At 42.9% G+C, this 22,880-nt stretch overlaps 1 protein-coding gene across 2 annotated transcripts; it reads left to right on the forward strand.

Annotated features, from left to right (window-relative positions):
* The first annotated feature begins 275 nt into the window (after positions 1-275).
* Positions 276-22,692, forward strand: rnf180b (ring finger protein 180b). 2 transcript variants are annotated; one of them, XM_084324708.1, is made up of 6 exons: positions 276-364; positions 2,569-2,667; positions 5,187-6,176; positions 15,566-15,779; positions 17,971-18,096; positions 21,816-22,692. In XM_084324708.1, the coding sequence occupies exons 1-6, from the start codon at positions 284-286 to the stop codon at positions 22,007-22,009; spliced, it is 1,704 nt and encodes a 567-aa protein (XP_084180834.1). In that variant the 5' UTR covers positions 276-283; the 3' UTR covers positions 22,010-22,692. The 2 variants fall into 2 exon arrangements, with proteins under 2 accessions (XP_084180834.1, XP_084180835.1); XM_084324709.1 differs by having other exon boundaries at positions 287-364; positions 2,572-2,667.
* Positions 22,693-22,880: the final 188 nt, after the last annotated feature.

A 22,880-nucleotide genomic window follows, 5' to 3' on the forward strand; every position in this document is an offset into this window, starting at 1 on the left:
TGTTTTTGCAATAGTGATTGTTTTTGTATGTTTTTTTGTGTGTGGACCCCAGGAAGACTAGCTGGTTGCTATCGCACCAGCTAATGGGGATCCCTAATAAAATCAAAATCAAAAATCAAATTGGGGCAACTATAAATTGAACACTTGGAAAAACATCTGTGGGGGACAGAGTAACCCGAACTGGATATGTTATTTGTTATATTAGACCCATACGTCTACGTTCCTGTGTGACGGTTACTTTATGCTTTTCATCCATTAGGATCAAGACTCAAGACGTTCCCACATGGAGAGCCAAGGGGAAGTAACCATGTTACGCTGCAGGAAGTGTCGCAAAGGCTTCATGAACTCTACCTGCCTGCATCCGGTGGGTGAGACGTTCTGGATGGAGAACAGGCCATCTGACGTGTGCCTGGCAAGATGGGTTTTATTATACTATCTTTGTAAACATGAGGGGAAAGCTCCAGGACTTGCCCGGCCGTGCCATAAACTATCCTTAAAGCTGCAGTCTCCCAAGTGGTAGAGAAATTAGCAAGAGTGAGTTTACCTGACTTGTGGAAATATAGTCTGTCTGCATCCCTTTTCAAGCCCATGCACGCGCAACAAAGGTTTTTTGGAATTGTACCTTGTTGTGCCCCTTTTCCCTTTTCACCAAGCGGAGCTCATTTGTGTACATCGTGGCATTTCGTTTGAGTGCATGTTTAGCTCGTGTCTGATTATCAGAGTGGGGTGGTTCTGGGACGCTGGAACTAACTGTTCCTAAGGTGTCGTGGGCCTAACTTGATGAAACGCCAGTGAAGGGAGGTGCCCACTTGATAACCCTGGTGATTTGCTGGCTCTCGCTGCCTATCTTGTTTTAATCTTGTTCTGTTTTAACTTTGTATTTCTTTTACCCCCTGCCCCCCTATCCCGAAAAAGGCAGTGCCTTTGCCAGGTCGCCATTGTAAATAAGAATTTGTTCCTAATGACTTACCTGGTTAAATAACGGTAAAATAAATAAAAAAAAATAGATCTACACGTCAACAAAGACTCCCGAGGCACAAGCAGCTTTGACGTTAATTCTTTCAAAATGTAATAAAAAATATTTCCCAGCCTCTGATCGGCAGGTGGTACAATGTCCTTTTGACAAGGAACGCGATGGTGGTCTTAGTCTTCTGATGCGACCTCTGGAACGCTACTTGACAGTCCCAAGAGCTTTCGATTGGCAAAAAATATCAGCTCCCTCCATCAGCAACCAATCAAATGTTTTTGGCCTGCCAAATCGGAAAACTTAAGACCACTATTGCGTTCCTCGTCAAAAAGTACCACAGGATGTGCAAAATCGGCTACCGATCTGAGGCTGGGAAATATTATTATTATTTATTATTTTGTAATTAAGCTTAAAGCTGCTGGTGTCTCTGGGAGTCTGTGGACAACCTTTGATGCGCGTACATGGGCTTGAAAAGTGATCCGGAGCTCGCTGTATTTCTGGGCAGGTAAACTCACTCTTGTTAATTTCTCAGAAGTTGCCTACTGCAGCTTTAACCTACTTCTCTTATCTTATCAATAATGTGACCCAGTAGAGTTCCCCACCTGCCTCTGAAGCAGCAGTGAACTTATGAACTCACTTGCTGTAATAAAACGGATCATATTGTGGGTCAAGTACAGTACATCTGATCATATCAGTGGTGGGAACTGGACGATTGAGGACCAACAGCTTTTAGTTAATTTATTCATTTTAGTTTATTAATTTGCATGCAAAATAGATGTTTACAATTAAAAATAATCACAGTGAGTGACGGGAATTGTGTAGGAGAGATACAAAAAAAAACTAGAGGACTTGTACGAGGACCTCCCCTAGGGGAAAGAAAAGAGAAATTAGTTGTCACACAGAAGATCTTAAACAAAAGAGGGAAGAGAAATGAAATAAAAACAACAATACAATTGTCATAATTATAAAAGAACAATAATTACAAAAACTCACAAGTAAAAAAATTGGCATGTGTTGTGTGGGAGACAGTGGTGGAAGAAGTACACAGTTCCTTTACTGAAGTAAAAATAGAAATACCCAGATAAATGAGTACTCTGGTAAAAGTCTGTGAATGTACAGTACTTAAGTATCTAAAGTAAACGTGCATTCTATATGAGGTATGCCAGTGCTTAGGAGCATTCCATCCTCAATCAATTGACCTCTATAGGTTATGTTAAAGTGGTATGTGGTCCAGTTATGCTGCTCTGATTAAAGGTTATGTTAAAGTGGTATGTGGTCCAGTTATGCTGCTCTGATTACATCCCCTTGAAGGCTTCAAATGTATAATCTTCATACATTTTTGGCATGTCTTCTATGCAAAATCTAAAAAAAAAAAAAAAAAAAAAAAAATCCAAGTAACTAGTAACTGATGGGTTCAGATAAATGTAGTGGTGTAAAAGTATAAAGTTCCCTAAAATAAAAATACTCTAAAGTATTTTCATTTAAAAAACATAAAATAAAACTAAAAAGTACAAGTTGCTCAAAGGTACAGACAGTACTTTGGGGACCTGGAGATTACCTGTTTTTATTGTAAGAAACTCATGGTTTTCTTTATCTTGAAGCAGATAACGGACGTGGACGATAGTGCAGCCGCTGCATGCAACATTTGGCATGTGAACGTTGACATGCTGCCAGAATGGATACTGACTTCAGTCCACCAGGTAAATGTGTGTGTTCTTTATTTATTTTTCTCAAGTGACTCACCGGGGTGTGTAATTGTATTATTTTGCGTTTATACGATTAATTTATGTTTTATGTAAACTTCACCCAAAAATTATATTTTCCCCCTTTTCTGTCCAGATAGTTCCAGTGTGATTTTCCTAGTTTTATATCTGCTGTGTGGAGATGTCTGCCGTCACTCCAGTACAATGGAGCTGAATGGCACTCTATTTGGTGGTGCTCAAAGCGGCAAAGAAAATACATGTGAAAAACTCAAAAGCGACGTCTCTTTCCAGAAATCATGACCCGGTGAACAGTTTCATGTAGGATCAATAAAGTACTTCTATATCTATTCTATTCTAGGAACTATTTACTACACCTCCATTCATTAAAATTAGGGATGCTCGATATTGGCTTTTTTACCGATATCGATTTACCGATATTGTCCAACCCTTAATTTCCGATACCGATATCAACCGATATCAACCCCCCCCCCCCCCAAAAAAGGAATAATTTCAGGTACTTAACATTACATATATCTTGTTGTGGAATTAACATAACATTATGCATACTTTTGACAATAAGTATAATCAGAATTTGTTCTTACTTGCATGCCTGGGTAAATAAAGGTTATAGAAATGTAAAAAGAAAAAGAAAATCTTTTTTGAAAACCGATACCGATATTTTCCGATATCACATTTTAATGCCGATATCGGCCGATAATATCAGACATCCCTAATTAAAATAGGAAAGTAGGGCTGCACAATATGGGCAAAATATTCGATAACGCTCTTGAATATTACGATGATGATACGACTTACGATAAATAAACAAATATTAAACTATACAGTTTTAATGTCTTTCTCCTTTAGGTTTGCTGCTAACATAGACTCCAGATAATGAATAACCTATGCTCACTGAATAAAACAATGAAATACATTATTTCCAACATGCTTTGTTTATATATTTCCAACTTTTATTGAACACATTGCACCTAAACAGCAGCTGTATTGAGAACAAAATGCCACCAACATAATTGCATGGCAATAATGTTTCTTAAAGATTAATGTGACAACTTGGCATAGATGCATGGTAACATGCACATTAAGACAAACTGAGAATTAACGACACCAATTACAACTCATTACAATCCATTACAGAGCAAAATGGTGATCTGCACCTTTAATAGCTAATCACCTGGCTCCACGTTGCTACTGGCACCTGTCTGTCTCCACAGCGCTTATGCATAGTTGCTAGAAGGTTCTACGATCCAAATATGAACATATGGCTGTATAAACCATCCACACCTCCATCAACAGTGGACTAAAAACACAGCCATATTTATCAACGCAATGGGTGACTAATCTCTCTCGATCAAGCAAATGTTACATTGTAACACAGTCGTTACAATGTAACATTTCAGCAGATAGAAAAGCATTACGATCCATAACAGCTATGGAATAATTATGACTTATGTTTTGGGCTACACATTTAACTTCAAGAAATCAGAAAATGGGGAAATAATACACTAAAAAGTAAAGTTCACAGCTGTTGAGGTATTTTCCTCCCCAGTTGCCTGAGCACAAGTGGTAAGTGGGAGGGCCTTATGCGCCGATTCTCTACACTGATTGGTCAAACCTTAAAAAACAAGAAGAAAAGCACTTAACCAAAAAACAATGCAGATTTATTTTGCATATAATCTCTCACGCATCCACATTCATCCAACACATTCATTTAGTTTGACAGTTATTGAGAGTAAATGAGTTCTTATGTCCACCAGTCGCGTCATCGGGAACATTGAATCATTGTAATTACAGCTCCATGAAATTATGTAGACGAAAAAATAGCATCACCTTGTCTTATAGGGACTGCTACCTTGTCATTTCATTGAGCTGTAATGAACACAACACAAGGATTCAATGCCCCCGATGACATCACTGGTGGCCATATTCAGACTCATTTACTCTGGATAAACTCTCAAACTAAATTAATGTGTGCAAAACTGTTTTGGATGTGTGTGAGATTATGTGCAACATTAATAAGCATTGTTCTTTGGTGAAGTGCCCCTTTTAGTTGTTAATATAGAGAGTAGGGGGTAGAGAAAGGGGTAGAGAAAGGGAGAAACAGAGACAGCGAAAGGGAGGGAACTTTCTTACCGCGATGAAGGTAAATAATATATGATGTAGTGTGCAGCAGCCTTACTCTACGGCAGATATCTCCAGAAATAGGCGAATCACACTGAAGCGATCTGGATGGATAGTTTGCACTCCGGGTGAGGGGGAAATTACTCGACTCATTGTTAAATTAGGGTATTTTTTAACCATTACCCAGCATATGCTATTACTCAAATGATCTGAAAACATTACCCAGCATATGTTATTACGGTAGGGAAGCTTAACTGGTGTAACCTCCTCTTGTCTCTCTCTCTCTGCAGGCCCATTGGACGGTAGGGAAGCTTAACTGCCAGAGTTGGTGTAACCCCTCTCTCTCTCTCTCTCTCCCCCCTCCCCCCCCCCCACAGGCCCATTGGACGGTAGGGAAGCTTAACTGCCAGAGTTGTGGCGCTCGTCTCGGCGGCTTCAACTTCATCAACCGCGCCGAGTGTCCCTGCGGTCAGGACATCACCGTCCACCTCAGCAAAAGTCGCGTCGACCGCGACCACAGATGCTCTTTGCACACGGCCCGACAGAGGAGGGGGGCGAGTGCCGCGGGGCGAGGCACCTCTCGGAGCGAGCGGGACGGGCCGGCGCTCGGCAGAGACCCGCTGGCCGGTGGTTCACAGTTCTGCTATACCGTTATGTCCCAAGCCGCTGACCCCGAAACGCACCCCGCCCCGTCCCGCCCGGAGGCCTCGCGCCGGTCGATTGACGGCAGAGCTGTCCTGCCGCCTGCCCGCAGCCCGCCTCGTCGTAGCGCCCGTAGGAAGAGGTGCCGATTAGAGGGCGAAGCCTCTGGTGACTCTGCAGTTCTCTGCCCGACGACAACCTCTGTGGAAAAGTTTCGCACCGGCGAGGTCACGAGGACCGGGACGGACCGGTCTGCCCATTCGTCCACGGCGCCGCTGTGTCACACCACTCATCATCAGCTTGGCACCGGTGCCGGTGGTGCATGCGACAGACGGGCCTGCCGCTCAGCCGCGCCTCCACCAGAGAGGTCTAACATGGAGGGCTTTGGGTCCTCGGCAGTGGCCTCAGCTGGGCCTGAAGACGTCTCTGACTCCCCCATGTTCCTGAGAGGGAGCACCATCTCTGATAGCATTGGTGAGCGCGAGGATGAGGAGGAGGAGGAGGAGGAGGAAGAGGAGGAGGAGGAGGAGGAGCAGCAGGGTGAGGAGGTGATGGTGGTGTGGGGCCCCTCACATGAGCCCCAGGCCCGTCTTCAGCCCCAGCCCTCGAGTGCCTCCCCAGCCCCAAACAGGCTGAGCAAGAGGGAGAAGAACCGGCTGAAGAGCCAGAGGAGGAAGCAGAAGAGGAGAGAGCGCTGGATCACCAGTCAGCTGGAGCTGGAGCAGGTGAGAGTCCGGGGGCCTGTATTTGTTACTTATTTTAAACCAGGGGTGCTGATCTGGGGCCAGTTTCAGTGCATTATAAAGTATTTTTTAAACGTTAACTCAAAGCTGTCCATTTTCATAACCCTTAACACTTTGAGTGCCAGCGACGAGATATGTCGTTAGTTCATGCCGACCGTTGAGTGCCAGCGACGATAAATATCGTCTTTTTGTCGTTTATTTTTTATTAGCGATTTGAATTCATATTTCATCAATCTAGTCTCACGTTAGTGCTGCAAACTCTCTCTGAGCTCCATTGGGAAAATACCGCCCCCTATCGTCTCTCCCTGTTGTACTGCACCCCATTGGATTAGACTGAATGAAACACATGGTGGGGGGGGGGGAATCCAGCATCCTCGTTTTACTTCTCGGGCAAGCCACCCGAGGGGATCCAAGTCATTGCAGAGCCGCAAAACAGCGTGGAATACATATTTCCAGTACCCAGCACTGGATCAATAAACGCGATCGATATTTGGAATGGCGATCAGGAATTGGAATAATCTTTTTGGAGAACATCTGATCTGAGGTAAGGAATCTATTTGACCAGTCTTAGGATAATCAGAACTTTTTCACAGAGATATCAGCATGTGTGTGTGTGTGTGTGTGTGTGTGTGTGTGTGTGTGTGTGTGTGTGTGTGTGTGTGTGTGTGTGTGTGTGTGTGTGTGTGTGTGTGTGTGTGTGTGTGTGTGTGTGTGTGTGTGTGTGTGTGTGTGTGTGTGTGTGTGTGTGTGTGTGTGTGTGTGTGTGCGAAGAACGTCTCTCGAGAGCTGTTTATATCCCCGTCTTGTGTCTCTGAAACACCTTCACCCTGCATTTACAATGAGGACGCGGTTGGACGTTAGCCAGAAGTCTTTTGGATGTATTCCAACTCAGTCCAGGGGGAAAGATTAGTGACTTGGACATTGCCCCCTTCCCCCCCGTTGATGGATACTGGCCAACACTTCCCAGTGTTGTGACTGGAACGTGGGAAGGTGCCCGTTGAGTCTCGTGGTGCGTAGCTAAGCTTGTGGCCAGGGCAGCCCGTATACAGTCGAGGAGACTCGCTGTATTGTGGAGGTGGCCATTTCCGGTGCTTGTCCCTGACCCGAGAGACCGTGAGACCATGGTCTTCTTTGGCAATGCGCAGGTTCGGGCCCTCCTGAACGGCTGTTACAACCCATCTCCGGTGGTGGCCGTGGCTGTGCCGGCCACTCTGGAGGTTAGTCTCTGTTTTGTTGGTGCCTGCAATGCAGTGGCAGTTTCAGTTGATCTGATTCTTGTTTTTGTATTGCAATGCTGTGCTTCAAGTTCTGACTGAGGCATAGGAACGACTGGCCTGTAACCAGGGCCCTCGCAGCCTTTGACTAGTTAAATTTCAATAGTTAAGTTCACCAACAAAACAATGCTGATTTTATTTTGCACATAATCTCACACACATTGAGACACACATAATTGCACACATTCATTACATTACACAGTGGTGGAAAGTAACTAAGTATTTTTACTCACATACTACTTTGAGCTGCTACTTGTACTTTATGTGGGTATTTTCATTTTAGGGGATTTTATACTTTTACTGCACTACATTTGAAAGGAAATATTGTAATTTTTACTCCACTACATTTTTCTGAACCCATCAGTTACTAGTTACTTTGAAGAACAGGATTTTGCATAGAAAACATGGCAAAATGTATGAAGATTATATACTTTCACATTTGAAGCCTGTCAATTTCAAGAGGATTTCAGAACCAGCATAACTGGACCACAAACTGAGAGCATACAAGTTCCTGAACAAGAGATTAACGCTCTTAAAGCTACGGGCCCCAACAGAAAACACATTTCTGCTGCATCTGAACAGGGCTGCTCTGGCAACCATCATTGGCAAGAATGCACACATCGCCAAGCCAGAAATTAGATTAGATTAGATTAAAATGTATTGTTATTATACAGCACAGGTACAGTACAACAAAAAATAAGTTTGGCATCCAACCAGAGTGCAAAGGTAACAGTAAAGTGCAACAGCAATATACAATGTACAGGTGATTAAACTGGGTATAAAATCTATAAATTAGGACTACTGAGTGTAGTGCTAATTGGATGTATGTATAGAGTTGTAGTATTAATATGTACAGTGATACAGGTATACACACTCTCCCAGATTTCTTTCTCTCTTGCCCCTTCCTCATCTCTCTCTCTCTCTCTCTCTCTCTCTCTCTCTCTCTCTCTCTCTCTCTCTCTCTCTCTCTCTCTCTCTCTCTCTCTCTCTCTCTCTCTCACACACACACTTTGAGTCAGAAACAAACATAGTATCAATGAGAGTATCAATAATACACCCGAGTGAAGTCTAGTAAAAGTATTTTTATTTATATAAATGTGTTTGCGTTAAAAGAATTGTGCGTTAACGTGTTAACTTTGACAGCCTTAATATATATATACAGTATATACAGCATAGTACTTGCTATCATACAGAGTTATATGGGTTATATGCAGGTGTATAAGTAGGTATATAGGAGGATTATATGCAGGTATATTCAGATAGATATGTATATATATTTTTGCAGTAAATATATATGCGGTATATACAGCACTGTTGTACATGCTATCATACAGAGTATATGGGTAGACTATAGAGAGGCGGGTAGTTACGATTATTATGATTACAGTGTGTAGGACAGTTGTAGACAGTGAAAGCACTTGGTAGGTATAAATTGAGTAGGCAACAGAGTTCAGAGTCGTACAGTATGGGTATGGTTATGGTTTTATTCTTAATCCCAGAGGGGAAACATGGTTTGCCACCAGAGTGAATACAAATACACAAACAAGAAACAATTACATACAGTACCAATTACATAACACAGTGAGAAGAGAGAGCCTCTCAACACAGAGTTAGCGGTATTCGTTAAAGAATTGAACCGCAGCAGGAACAAAGGACCTTCTAGCAGTAACAGAGCCTAGGGCCCTAGGGTTTAGGCAATCGAGTCAATATCCATTGTTATCTGGGTATTTTCTCTACTACTGTGGTTACAACCCATCTCAGATGGAGGCTGTGTCGACTGCTCTGGAGGTTAGTCTCTGTTTTGTTGGTACAGTACCTGCAGTAGCGGTTTCATTTGACCTGAATCTTGTTTTGAATTGAAATGTTTGAATAGTTAAAAGTGCTGTAAATCTACATGTTAAAATAATAGCTTTACACTGCGACATCACATCACTGATATAGATTGTCTGGTCAGTAACGTGGGTCTCCCAGTCTCGCCGCTCTGCAATAAACAGCACACTGCAAAAATGGTCTGACAAATAGAAACTAGTTTTAAGTAAATATGTCCTATAATCTACCAGTGCAATAAGCAAATTTTGGCTTGGCAAGATTTCTTGAAATAAGTCAAACATATCTATGGTTCTCTCTCCTGATTGGATAAAGTGGGAAGTGATAACAGAACATGTATTTTCTGTTTACTGCAGAGCAGGATGGACTAGGAGACCAGTCAGTGGTGGCTGTCGGAATGTAGAGCTATTTAACACTTTCATTTTAACAGAAATATATCACTTTTAAGTTCTCTAATAAAAACAATGCTGATTTATTTTGCATAATCTCACACACACTGAGATACACATAATTACACACATTCATTACATTACAGCTCAATGAAATGTTGAGGTAGCAGTCTCTATAACTTATAAGACAAAGTATTGCTATCTTTTCATCCATCATCTTATCATGGTGTAACACAAAGATTCAATGGGTCTCATTCACCAACATTTCCCAAAGACTTCTCTTAGGGCAACCATCTTGGAACCGACTGAGACAGAATCGCCCGACAACTACACCCTGATATACACCAACGCGTGGGGAAGCTGTCTTAAGTGGCCCAAACGATCCCAGCTGGGATGCCGGCAATGAGGAATGTCACTCATTGACAAACATTAACGCGCGTTCTCGTCTAGGTAATTTGCATACAGACATGCCTCCGACGGCTCCTTATAAGCCAGCCAATAGGGCCGTGTGCAAATGGAATCGCAAAAAGTATGTAATCAAAACGAGTTCGAGATAGTCTACGTGCGTAATGAACGAATGCTGTATAGGCTTATATTATTCTAATGACTTGTTTTATTAGGAGATCACAGATACTGCGCTGCCCGGCCTATAGTAGTACAGTCCACCATGCAGTCCGCTCATGGTAAGCCAGACTCTGGCGGCCTTAATATGTGTACTGTACTTACTGTACGTATAGGGCAGAGCATATAGTATCTACTAAATCCTAATGAAACAAGTAATTAGAATAATATAAGCCTACTGTTCATTCATTAGACACGTAGGCTATACAGTGTGCGTGGCGCAACAAGACTTATGGAATATTAATGCAGTCTCACTATAGATATATCCACGCGATTAGCTTTAGTTCTTATTTATTTATCCACTGTCATTTACAGTGTTGGTGTAGTAGGCTACATAGTGTATTTCAATATCTGTTTTATTGACGAATGATATATTTGAAAGAATGCAGGTTATAGCTATATAAAATGACAAATGTCTGTCCCATTGTACCAATCAATGGGATATATTGCATGTTAGCTATAACCTGCATTCTTTCAAATGTATAATTAATCAATAAAACAGATATTTAACAAATAAGAAATACAAATGCCACAGAAGGCATTATTTTTAATCATTTCACAATAATTGTGTTTGAATATCTGAGTAATTAAGTAATTATACATTTGTCCAAAATAGCTGGTTCAGATATGGTTAATCCAGCTGCCCTGTGATCAGATGAATCCATATTATTTATTTTTCCGACATCAAACACTGAGTACAACAGTCTGTCAAGTTAAGACTGCTCTTCAGCGCTCCTAAATCCTGCTCTTAGTCAGGGCCGAATCCAAGTTTAGGGACGGTTGGGGAATCCCAAAAAAGTCCGTTGGGAGAATGAGACCCATTGTCCCTGTCAGATGGCATCACTGGTGGCCATACTCAAACTCCTTTACTCTCAATAACCGTCAAACTACAATGAATGTGTGCAAAGCTGTTTTGGAGGTTTTGGACGTGTGAGAGATTATAAATCAGCGTTGTCTTTTGGTGAAGTGGCCCTTTTTAAGTTCACGGTTGATATTCGCAGTGCGTGTGGCGCCGCGGCCACACAGACGCCGGGCGACGACACGAGTTGAAAGGTTTTCAGTTGATTGCTGTGAAGTACTGTCCAAGTACTCCGTGCGCTGCCCCGCTCGCAGCCGCCTGGCCTCTCGGGTGAGCTGATTTGAATCGAGAGCAGAGGGTGTCATAAAAAGCCCTCCGCTCGGTTCAAACCGAGGGACCGTCTCCCGTGAGCGCTCTCTCACAATGGCACTCGACGAGCTGATTGGAGTGCTGTGTTCTCATTGGTTATGTCTTGAAGGGAACCGTGGGTAGATGACCTAAAACCCTCAAAGCGACACCAGAATCTTAACTAGGCGTCCTTTTTGCGCAATCAAATAAATGCCCTGTTCAAAGGTTTGGCCTTTTCAAGTGGTTCAGGGGGGTGTACATAAGCCACCGTGTTTGTCAGGAATAACAGCGGCAGCTTTAACGGTTGCTTTTGTTTTCTGTGTTGACTGTTGACTATTGACGGTTGAGTTTGGTACATTAAGGAAGGTGCCGTTTTCTGTATCCAGTGTATGTTATGTATGATATCTACACGTAGGTTTATTTAGCTGTATATCGACATGTACTCCCTCTTGCATTACGCTACATCATCTGCATCTCTACAGTTTACAGCTTTGATCTCTGCGTCTCCAGACTCTGGGGTGTTACCGTTATGATGTGTTTCCAATGATACACAAAGCTCTTAACAGCTGAGGGCCTAGTTGAGATTACGAGTTCATCTTTAACTTTCTATTAAAGGGGCAGTTCACCCAAAATCAAAAATAAAAATTGTCTTACCCAGAGTGCTTATACCCAGAGTTTCGGTGTGATTTGCAGAGTTCGGAGTGTGTGGCCAATTCGGAACACGTGCCCAGTTCAGAGTGGGCCGAACATGGAGTTGATCAAATGAACAGTTCTCGAGAAATGCAAAGTACAGACACGCACTATCCTGTAGGGCCACCATCTGGCCAAATGGCACCCAATACGAACCCCCCCCCCCTCCCCCACCCACCCTCCGGGGTTCTCAGCAATACACCCACAGAGCGTGAAGCTGATCAGATGAATGGTTCTGAGGCTATACGAAGGACTTAATAGACACACACACAATATCGCCACCGTCTGGTCAAATGGCACCCAGTTCGACACCAAACCCCCTGGGTCCTTAGCACCACACCTGCTGAGCATGGAGCCAATTGAACGAATGTCCCTTAGATATGCGGAGGGCAGACATGCACACACACAGTCAGAGAATCCTTCCTTTATAGTTGGATGTAAAATGAGAGAGGTTTGGCTAAGGGGCTTTTCAGACAGTATACGTGGTTAGGGATGGGTACCGTTCACATTTGAACCGATACGGTACCGGTACCTGTGAATCGATACCGGTACCCAACGGTACCTTTTTTCTGTACTTTAGTAAAAAAAAAAATGTTATCTACCTACCTCAGTTGTGAAAAAAAAAGTCCAAACTTCAACCGTTTTCAGCTTGCCATTGCCCCGACTGCTTTGTTGTTGAATCAAGTTAAATCCTAGGTAAGCGTATATTGTGCGTGTGAACGTTGACATGAAGAATTTTTTTTTACAACATTTTTAAAAAAAAGTTACAAAAGAAATATATACCGAAATCTGGCACAGACGGATCTCACATGAATCGGTACTCGGTAGTACCGACGTGATTCGGTAGGTACCTTTAAAAGTACCTAATTCGGTACCCATCCCTATACGTGGTGCACTGCCTGCAGACAGACCTGCATGGCCCCATGCAGCCTCTCCACAATACTCCCCGCTCCCCGTGTCAGTGGCATGGCCCCATGCAGCCTCTCCACAGCCCCATGCAGCCTCTCCACAGCCCCATGCAGCCTCTCCACAGCCCCATGCAGCCTCTCCTCAGCCCCATGCAGCCTCTCCACAGCCCCATGCTGCCTCTCCACAGCCCCATGCTGCCTCTCCACAGCCCCATGCAGCCTCTCCTCAGCCCCATGCAGCCTCTCCACAGCCCCATGCTGCCTCTCCACAGCCCCATGCTGCCTCTCCACAGCCCCGTGCTGCCTCTCCACAGCCCCATGCAGCCTCTCCACAGCCCCATGCAGCCTCTCCACAGCCCCATGCAGCGTCTCCACAGCCCCATGCAGCGTCTCCACAGCCCCATGCAGCCTCTCCACAGCCCCATGCAGCGTCTCCACAGCCCCATGCAGCGTCTCCACAGCCCCATGCAGCCTCTCCACAGCCCCATGCAGCCTCTCCACAGCCCCATGCTGCCTCTCCACAGCCCCATGCAGCCTCTCCACAGCCCCATGCTGCCTCTCCACAGCCCCATGCTGCCTCTCCACAGCCCCATACAGCCTCTCCACAGCCCCATACAGCCTCTCCACAGCCCCATGCTGCCTCTCCACAGCCCCATGCAGCCTCTCCACAGCCCCATGCAGCCTCTCCACACCACTCCCCGCTCCCCGTGTCAGTGGCATGGCCCGTTGGTGTGCGTGGCCATTTGGAGCATGTGGCCATTGGGAATGCGTGCCTGTTCAGAACGCACGCTGTGGTGGCTTTTAAACCTACAGGTCACACTTCTTCTGACTGGTGGAGCGTAAAGTGAAAGAGTCTTGGTTGAAACGAATGGTATTAGGCATCAGGTTATGAGTTTATTGCAAGGCTGTTGGGTCAGTAGGAGCAATTCAGTTACACAGAGCAGTCTGGCAAGAGGAACGCTGAAGAAGGCCAGATATGCTGGTGTGGTGACCTTGAAGATTTGAGATGGAAGCTTTTGACCCGTCTGGTCTGTCATGTAAAGATTTAAAAAAATAAAATAAAAATACACCGTCTTAATGATCTTAATGAAGTGCCTCTCAGGAAGAAGATGTGTGTTTGCATGCTATATTTGGACACAAAGGCCTGTGTATGAGAGAGAACTCTCTGGCTGATAAGGTGAACATGCTAAATACATATATATATATGTGTTGTAATAAATTGGCTAGAACAGTGCCCGTTCAGAGCGGGCCGACCGCTTGTATACCCGCGGTATAGCTGCTTGCAGTGTTCTCCAGAACCGCTCATCCGACTTCACACTCAACACTGCACTCCCTTGGGTCCTCGGTAATACAGCCATCAAACATGAATGTAAAGTTTGTTGTTATAGCGCCACCATCTGGCTAAATTGCACCAGATTCAACATTGCACACCCTGGGTCGGTTGGATGAACACTTCTCTCGAGATATGCAAAGGACAGACGGTGGCAATACATTTGAAACCAGATCCCCCTTCCCTGGGTCTTCAGCAATACACCCACCGAAGCTGATCTGGTGAACGATTCCTTGCTCCCTGTGTGGATAAACAAAATGCCATGCACTCCGTGACTGATAACCATAGACCTGGCTAACGGCGTAGGTCTGGGTGCTTGTCCCACACGGAATGTTACATTTCTTTCCTGGTATGTCTCTCAAAGTGATCAGCCGTGGCCCACTGGGTTTAATGCTTTGTAGTTGCCGTCTGCCGATTGTGAAAATGTGAAGGAGAAAAACGTGAGCCAATTCCCAGTGGAGTTGATGTCACCTAAAGCATGTTAGAGGTGTGGAACTATTACATCACACAAGTGTCTGAGACAGATGTACCAAATTCCACCTGCAATGTAAACTGACTTATTATACTTCTTTACCAGCTTCACCAAAATAAAACTGTTGGTACTGGCAGTGTATCGGCCGATATGCCTCATAGACTATTGCCAATTGGTATCGGCAGCAAATCTTTTTTTATCGGGGCATCCCTATTAGGCACTCTACTGTGTATTAAAGGTGCTAGTATAGATGACCTTCAGCCACTAGATATCGCACTAGAGCACCAGCATGTCATTTATCCAATCGGCTGTATTCCATGTGAGGAAAGGGGAAGTAGGGAGGGCATACATGCGTGCAACATGTAAACAACATTCATTTTGGACCTGCACATTTTTTTTTATTCAATCATTTTGTGGGGGGGGGGGGGGGGGGGGGGGGCAATACTTTTATTCTGCACCTTTCTAATAGCTCTGTGGATGTATTATCTTTTACATACAAACTTTATCTATAGCACCTTTTAATTGGTGGAGATAATTTTCTGAAATAACTTCTTTCTCATTGTAGCCACTAGCCAGTAACGTGACACATTAAATAATAATAATAATAAATTGGAACCTCTATTGTAAGGATGTCTGCAAATGCCATTGTATTATTTGCATCCCACTCTTAAAAGTGTATGTGAATTCTAATGTGTGTGTGTCTCTCTATACAGAGTGTGAGTGGCTTTGTGACAGACAGCGAGGAGGAGGACAGAGAGGGCTACACCTGCGCCGTGTGTCTGGACGTCTACTACAGCCCCTACAGCTGCCACCCCTGTGGACACGTCTTCTGTGAGCCCTGCCTCCGCACCCTGGCCAAGAACCGGCCCGCCAACACCCCCTGCCCTCTGTGCCGCACCCTCATAACACACACACTCTTCCAGAAAGGTGAGCCTCTGAGGCCAGGAGGATATTATAGACCACCGCAACACTTCCGGTATTCTGAAATCATGGGAGAGAGCATGTGAAGTTCGGGGAGTAGGTGCGGAAAAAGTGACTATAGCTTGGCCGAGAAAGTGCCGATCGATTTGGGATTGGTCTCTCCGTGTTCAAGAGACTCGGGCGTATAAAAGTATATTGGGTCATGTCTCCAGCCCCCCCACAGCTGTAGCTACAACCACTTAATGTCAAGGCTCTCATCCACATTCATACATTTTCTCCCCCCGCTCTCTTTCCCATGAGCTCAATGTAACGCGGAAGTGCAGTGGTCTACTATGGGGTCATAACTCATAACATGAAAGTTCTTACCGAAATGTATCTACAATATTATTTGGGGCGGGGGGGGGGGGGGGGGTTATCCCACCAAATTCCATGACATTCAGTCCACAAACCATGCACAGTGGTATTAGAAAAATGGAACTACCTAATACAAATACCTAACACCTTCACCTAAATATTGATAGCCTAGATGACTGCATGTAATTAACTACATTCCTCTAAACATACTTATGGTGCGTTTAGTTTGATTATTATTATTATTATTTGTCCTTTATTTAAACAGGTTGTCTCATTGAGATTGACATCTACTTTTCAAAAGAGACCCTGTATACATTAAACATATACAAACACATTGGACAAACAAGTACAGGTCAGACATGGTTTACCATACAGTAGTTGAACAACAGACAAACAAGTATATCAAAGGAAACAATTACAACCAACCTCTAAAATGTTAGATTTCAAAACTAAAATCTTCTAATGGAATGAAATTAGAAATGATTATTTCAAGGTTTTCTGCAGTTAATTCCATTTTTATGGAGCGTTCTTTTTTACATGTGTTGTATCTAAAGCTAAGTAATCCTGTGACTTGATACCATATGTGCTGTATTTAAAAGCAATCAAGGAGCAGAGATAATAGGGACGTTTCATAAGCAGAGCCATATCGATGAATAAGATACAATGCAAGTCCCTTCTTTTAGTTAAAGAAGGCCATCCCACTTTTTCATATAAAACACAATGGTGAGTGAGAAATGTATCTCCAGTGATAAAAAAAAAAACACAGCATGCTATGACACACAGCACCGAGGGGCTTTAAACTGGGAAGGAGAGGCATTCATGTACTGAATGTCACCATAATCAAATACAGACATAATTGGTGATTGTACAATGGTCTTCGGACTGTCAATAGAAAAGCACATTTTGTTTCTATACAAGAATCAAATTTTTACTTTAAACTTTTTAGGAAGGTGTTCCGCATGGGTATAAAGAGAGCCTGTTACCTAACCAGAATCATATTCATGAGATTCTACACCTTCAATTTGAGACCCCTGAAGTGTATGAATACTAATATTAGTATTACTCACACGAGACCTTGAAAAGAACATACATTTTGTTTTTATCAGACATCAAAAGCAGACTGTAAATTGGTAGGGGCCAGAGTGGAGCCAGTGGCATACAAGATTGTATCATCTGCATATAAATGTACATCACAATGCGGAGAACAACACATTATTTAGATATAATGTCAATAAAATGGACCCAGAATAGACCCTTGTGGGACACCTTTACTAATTTCAAGAGAGCTCGATTTTATACCATCAGCAACACTAGCTTGAGTTCTCCCTGAGAGAAAAATCATAAAACCAGTTAAGAGAAAGCTCATCCAATCATATGGAAGCTTATGCTTATTTATTAAAATATTATGGTCAACCAACCATGTCGAACACTTTTCATAAATCAATAAAGAGTATGTCATAATGATTCCATGATGCCGCTGGATCAACACAAAAAGCAGTCTTTCCATGTTGGATAAGGCGTGTCAAGAACCAGACAGTCATTGGAGTGTGTTATACATGGACCAGTATTCCAGTGCAACATAGATGAGATATAGGATGGTAGTCTACAGAGCAGAGCTTTATAAATGTACAGATACCAATGATTATCACGTCATCACTGATTACTGTGGTTGTAAAATGCTGTGGATGACCTGCCACATCCCTATAAGATACCAACATTAGTATTTCAGAGTTGAAAAATGCATCGTTGTTGGCGGCAATGAACGGACCAAAGATGTCCCATTTTGGAGCCATTTGAACCCTGTGTTTATATACACCAAAAGAATGTTTCCATTCCCTTCCAGAGCTCAACCAGACAGCAAAGACGTTCTTCCCCAAAGTCTACCACACCCGCAAGACCAACTTCCAGAGAGCCAGCTGCGCCAAATGGCCTCTGCCCAACTGCCGTAAACGCTTCCGCATCTTCTGGGGTGAGGTGTGGTTTTGTGTTTTTAGTTTCAAGTTCAAGTTCAAGTTTGTTTATTAATTATCACAATAAAACACACATACTTTACCGTGAAATGCTTGGTTCTGTATGAGCCCCTGAGAGTGTGCTTCATACAGTAAAAAAAGTAAGTAAGTAAAAAGTAAGTAAAAAAGTAAGTAAAGAGGAATATACAATATACATATATATACAGTACAATATACAATCTAAAGTACAGTTTAGGGACAGTCTAAGTACAGTGAGTAAAAATGAGTAAACAGTGAGGTACAATGCAGAAAATGAGGTATAAAACGTTGAGATGAATGAAAACTTTATTTAACAGATTGCAGAATGGGTACAATACAGTACGGCTCAATACACACAATTGTTAAGGGGATGCAGACCAGAGAAAGACGTTTGTCTTGTTTACATCAGGGTCCCCCATTTTCAATTCATAGTGAATTGTAAGTAAGGGTGCAACTTGCTACATGCAATCCATTCTTTGTGGATCTAGCCCTAAGAGAGAGAGAGAGAGAGAGAGGTACATTTCCATGTCAGTGTTTGGAGTAATCATTTTATTTTATGATCTCTAGCTAACAACAACTAATATAACAACTTTTCTTCATCTGATTTGTTTTAGTCATCATGCCAGTTATGTGTTTTTGTTATAGTTAAAGTATACCAAGGCCTCACACCTATTCCTAACATAACAGCGTTGTGACGGCAATGCAGCGCAAATAAAATAAATAAGAGACTGCAGGTCCTCATTCTGGCCATTTCACTGGTGTATTTGAAACCAGCACTTCAGTCCAAGGTAAATTAACCTGTATGCTGCTGTTTAGTCTAGTGGACATGGTGCCCCATGGTACCACCCTCAAGAGCCCTATGTTCTGCATCTTCTGGCTGCCTCAGACACACTCCTATCCTTGCTCCACAATAATAATAATAATAATAATAATAATAATAATAATAATAATAATAATAATAATAATAATAATAATAATAATAATAATAATAATAATAATAATAATAATAATAATAATAATAATAATAATAATAATGGCTTGGATTTATATAGCGCCTTTCACATACCCAATGCACAATCAATCAATCAATCAATCAATCAATCAATCAGATTTATTTATATAGCACATTTAACATGACACGTGTCAACCAAAGTGCTGTACAGAGGGTAGATACACATAGATACATATTGACAACAATCACACTCCGTTTTATGGGAGGGCACACAGGCAAACACATAGGAAAACAGGGCATGAGTCAGTGAACGGGAAAGGCTAGTAGGTAGAAGTGGGTTTTGAGCCTCGATTTGAAGGCATCTATCCAGGGGGCGAGGAGCCTAATGGAGGTGGGGATGCTGTTCCACAGTTCAGGGGCTGCGATAGCAAAGGCACGGCCCCCCCTGAGCTTGAGGTTAGACCTCCGGACCGTCAGGAGCCTCTGATCGGCTGACCTGAGGGACCTGGTGTTGGAATAGGGGAATAGGAGGGGGGGTGACCATTAAGGGCTTTAAAAACAAATAGGAGAACCTTAAAATCTATCCTGTAGCGTACTGGAAGCCAATGAAGGGAGGCAAGGACAGGGGTGATGTGGTCTCTCTTGCGGGTTCCGGTCAACAGTCTGGCAGCAGCGTTTTGTACCAGTTGTAAGCGGGACAGGGAAGACTGGTTAATGCCTATATAGAGGGAGTTGCAGTAGTCTAATCTAGATGAAATGAAGGCGTGGATGACTCTCTGAAGGTCTGCAGGCGAGAGAAGGGCTTTGAGTTTGGCAATGGTGCATAGTTGGAAAAAACATGCCTTTACCACTGAGTTCACTTGTCTGTCGAATTTAAATTGTGGATAAAAAATGACACAAGGGTGGAACGAACTCACCACCACAGTCAGGACAGCTGAAACCCGGCCAATTTTCCGCCGTCGACTAAAGACACACCACTTCCAAACAATATCTGAAATAATATCTGAAGAAAATAAATAAATAAAACGAACTCTCTTACTACTTACTGTCTTTTTACCATTATGTACCCTAATACTATGCTACTATTCGTATTATTATACTACTACCTATGCTAGTATGTCTATACTACTATGCATGCAGAGTGCACACTCAAGTTCGATACTATTTGACGAACAATACCACCGACCCTTAGCTGCCAGAGATGTACCCCTCCTGGGGAAATGTTGTTCACAATCAGTAAGTTGCTTTGGATAAAAGTATCAGCTAAATGACTAAATTGTAGTAACTTGCTGGTTATAGTTAATTGGGCAAATTGGAGAATAGGTACAGTTGTAACAAAATACAGAAACACTTGTTTACTTTGTTCACACCATTTGTCTCTGTGACATCGTTGAGATGCAACAGAGGGGGTGCAGTTCAGTGAGGTAGGTTGGAGCAGACCCATACAAAGCCCTTTAGGGAGCCTGTGGAGGTTATGGAGTGAAGGGGTGATGTGATAATAGGAGGGGTTGGATGTGAGTAGTTGTGCCGTTTGAATGTTGAGTAGACTGGTATTCTTCTCTCACCCTGTCCACCCTCGTGTCCGGTTATAAAGAATGATACTGGGTGATTGTCAGTTACAAGAGAAACACAACAGAAGTCATGGACACAGAGTTACAAACCGCCACCAGGCTTTTCTCTCCGTCTGTAAGACTACGTTGAAGGCAAAAAAAAACTCCTATAGTGTGTAAGAACAAATGTGTGCATAAGAACGTTTCATGAATGAGGCCCACTGTATGAATGATGAGTATAGTGGTGTGGTTGTTTGTCTTATCGTTGTCTTTAACCTTGATCACTTAATCACTGATGCACCAAAGCAAACTCCTATCAACTTTGTTGATATATTAATAAAGTATTGAATTGAATTACCGTTACAACTCTTACCTTTTTCTTAATATAACAGAGGCTGGCAGCTGCTGGCAGCTGCAGGAAATGAGGTTACTCATTTCACTCTCAGGCGTTCTATGAATAACCATATATTGAAGAAATTGGGTGCAGTGACAGTATCTTGGTGCAGCCCGATCTTGCTTAAAATATGCAAATAAAGTACTAATTGGCCACAGGAAAAAGGTACATATTGTTATAGTACGTTATGTTATAGCCATAAGTCATATATTGACGTATTTCCGAAAATGTACAATGTGTACGTATTATAACTAAGTACATATATTACATAATATTCTATTTTCTTTTATCTCTAACATTTTCAGAAAACGTGGGCGCTCGCAGGGCAAGCAAGTGCCTTTACCTCAAGACTACTGAGACATACTTTTCCCAAACCCTAACCTTAACCCTAACTTTATATCTTCTTTGTATCAGGGTGGGAGGATGGTTTAGTCTAGTGGTGAGAGTACTCGCAATCAATGTTGGTTCGACTCCCGGTTGCGCTGTTTGTTTTGGACTTTTGCCGATGCATAAAATATATATAAAATATATATTATATAGTAAATATATTACTTATAGAAGACGTAAATATATTACTTGATACATACATGATGTACCATTTTTTCCTGTGGTCGATTACTAGTACTTTATTTTAAGTTTTCTGATGAGACCGTGTTGCTTGGCGGTGCTGAATCAGTAATCCCATAGTCATGTGTGGGATCAGCACCCTGGTGGTTCTTCAGACCGCATCACATAATAATGAAACATATAGTATGTACCGTGTATGCACCCTAACCCCGTGCCTTGGCCCGTGTGCCCCAACAGGCTACCAGAGGCAGGCGGCGGCGGGGAGACGCTGGCAGTTCGCCCCGGCTGGCTTCACCCTGGACGCCCTGGACCTGGCCGACATGCGCGGCTGGCTCTTCGACATCGACCTGGTCATCATCTACATCCACTCTGTCAACTGGATCCTGGCCTTCCTGCTTCTCTGCTTTCTCCTCTACTTCTTCTTCTCTTGAGAGAGACGGTTGAATAGCGGAGAGAGGCGGCGTGTCCAGGAGTTGTAGAGAGTTTATCACACCTCTGACGAAGCAGGTGAAGTGAGAGAGGAGTTGCGAGTGGAGACGGATGCCACAGCGTGTATCACGAACTGTATTCCAACCCATGTTCCAACTGTGTTTGGCGTTTGGTGCCCTCTGTCGTGCCCTCTGTCGTGCCCTATTATACCCTCATTATCAGTCGCCATGTAGCATAATTAGGGTGTTTGCGTGTGGTTGAGTTCTGTGCCTTGCTTGCTAGTGCCTACTGGCTGCACCAAGTAACTTGAAACTGGAATCAATAGTAGGCCGACACATGACTGAAGCCCTGTGGAAGCCGAGGTATTTGCCTACTGTGTTCTTCAGGCCAGTATTCATTGCATTATATTCACAACATATGGTCATAAAGACCGAATCTGTACTTGATCACTTTTGAAGTTTATTTTGTCCACAGGATTTGCTGCTGTTCGTATTAGAACTGTAGTTGAATGTCCCTCTTTTGTGGGGGGGGAAGCAAAAATGTCAAAAGAATATATATAATTATTTCTTTTTTATGTCATAATTTTATTTTGAACGTACATGATAATTTGGATGTTGTGCTTTTCCTCTTGTCATTGTGATTGACCAGCATCTCATGTTATGAGAGCCCTCAGGTTTTCTAGCCCTGACAATAAATTGGTTTGATTACTGATAAACGTATCCATAATATCTTGTTGGTACATACACACCATACAGGTAAATCTGATACACGGAAATGATAGGGAAATTATATTTGAGTCCCTACTTTTTAAGCAAATCCTATTCAATAATATTTGAATCAATATCATGAATAGCTTTTAATTATTTCAAACCC

This window comes from Notolepis coatsorum (assembly GCF_963971535.1).
Source record: "Notolepis coatsorum genome assembly, chromosome: 11".
NCBI lineage: Eukaryota > Metazoa > Chordata > Actinopteri > Aulopiformes > Paralepididae > Notolepis > Notolepis coatsorum.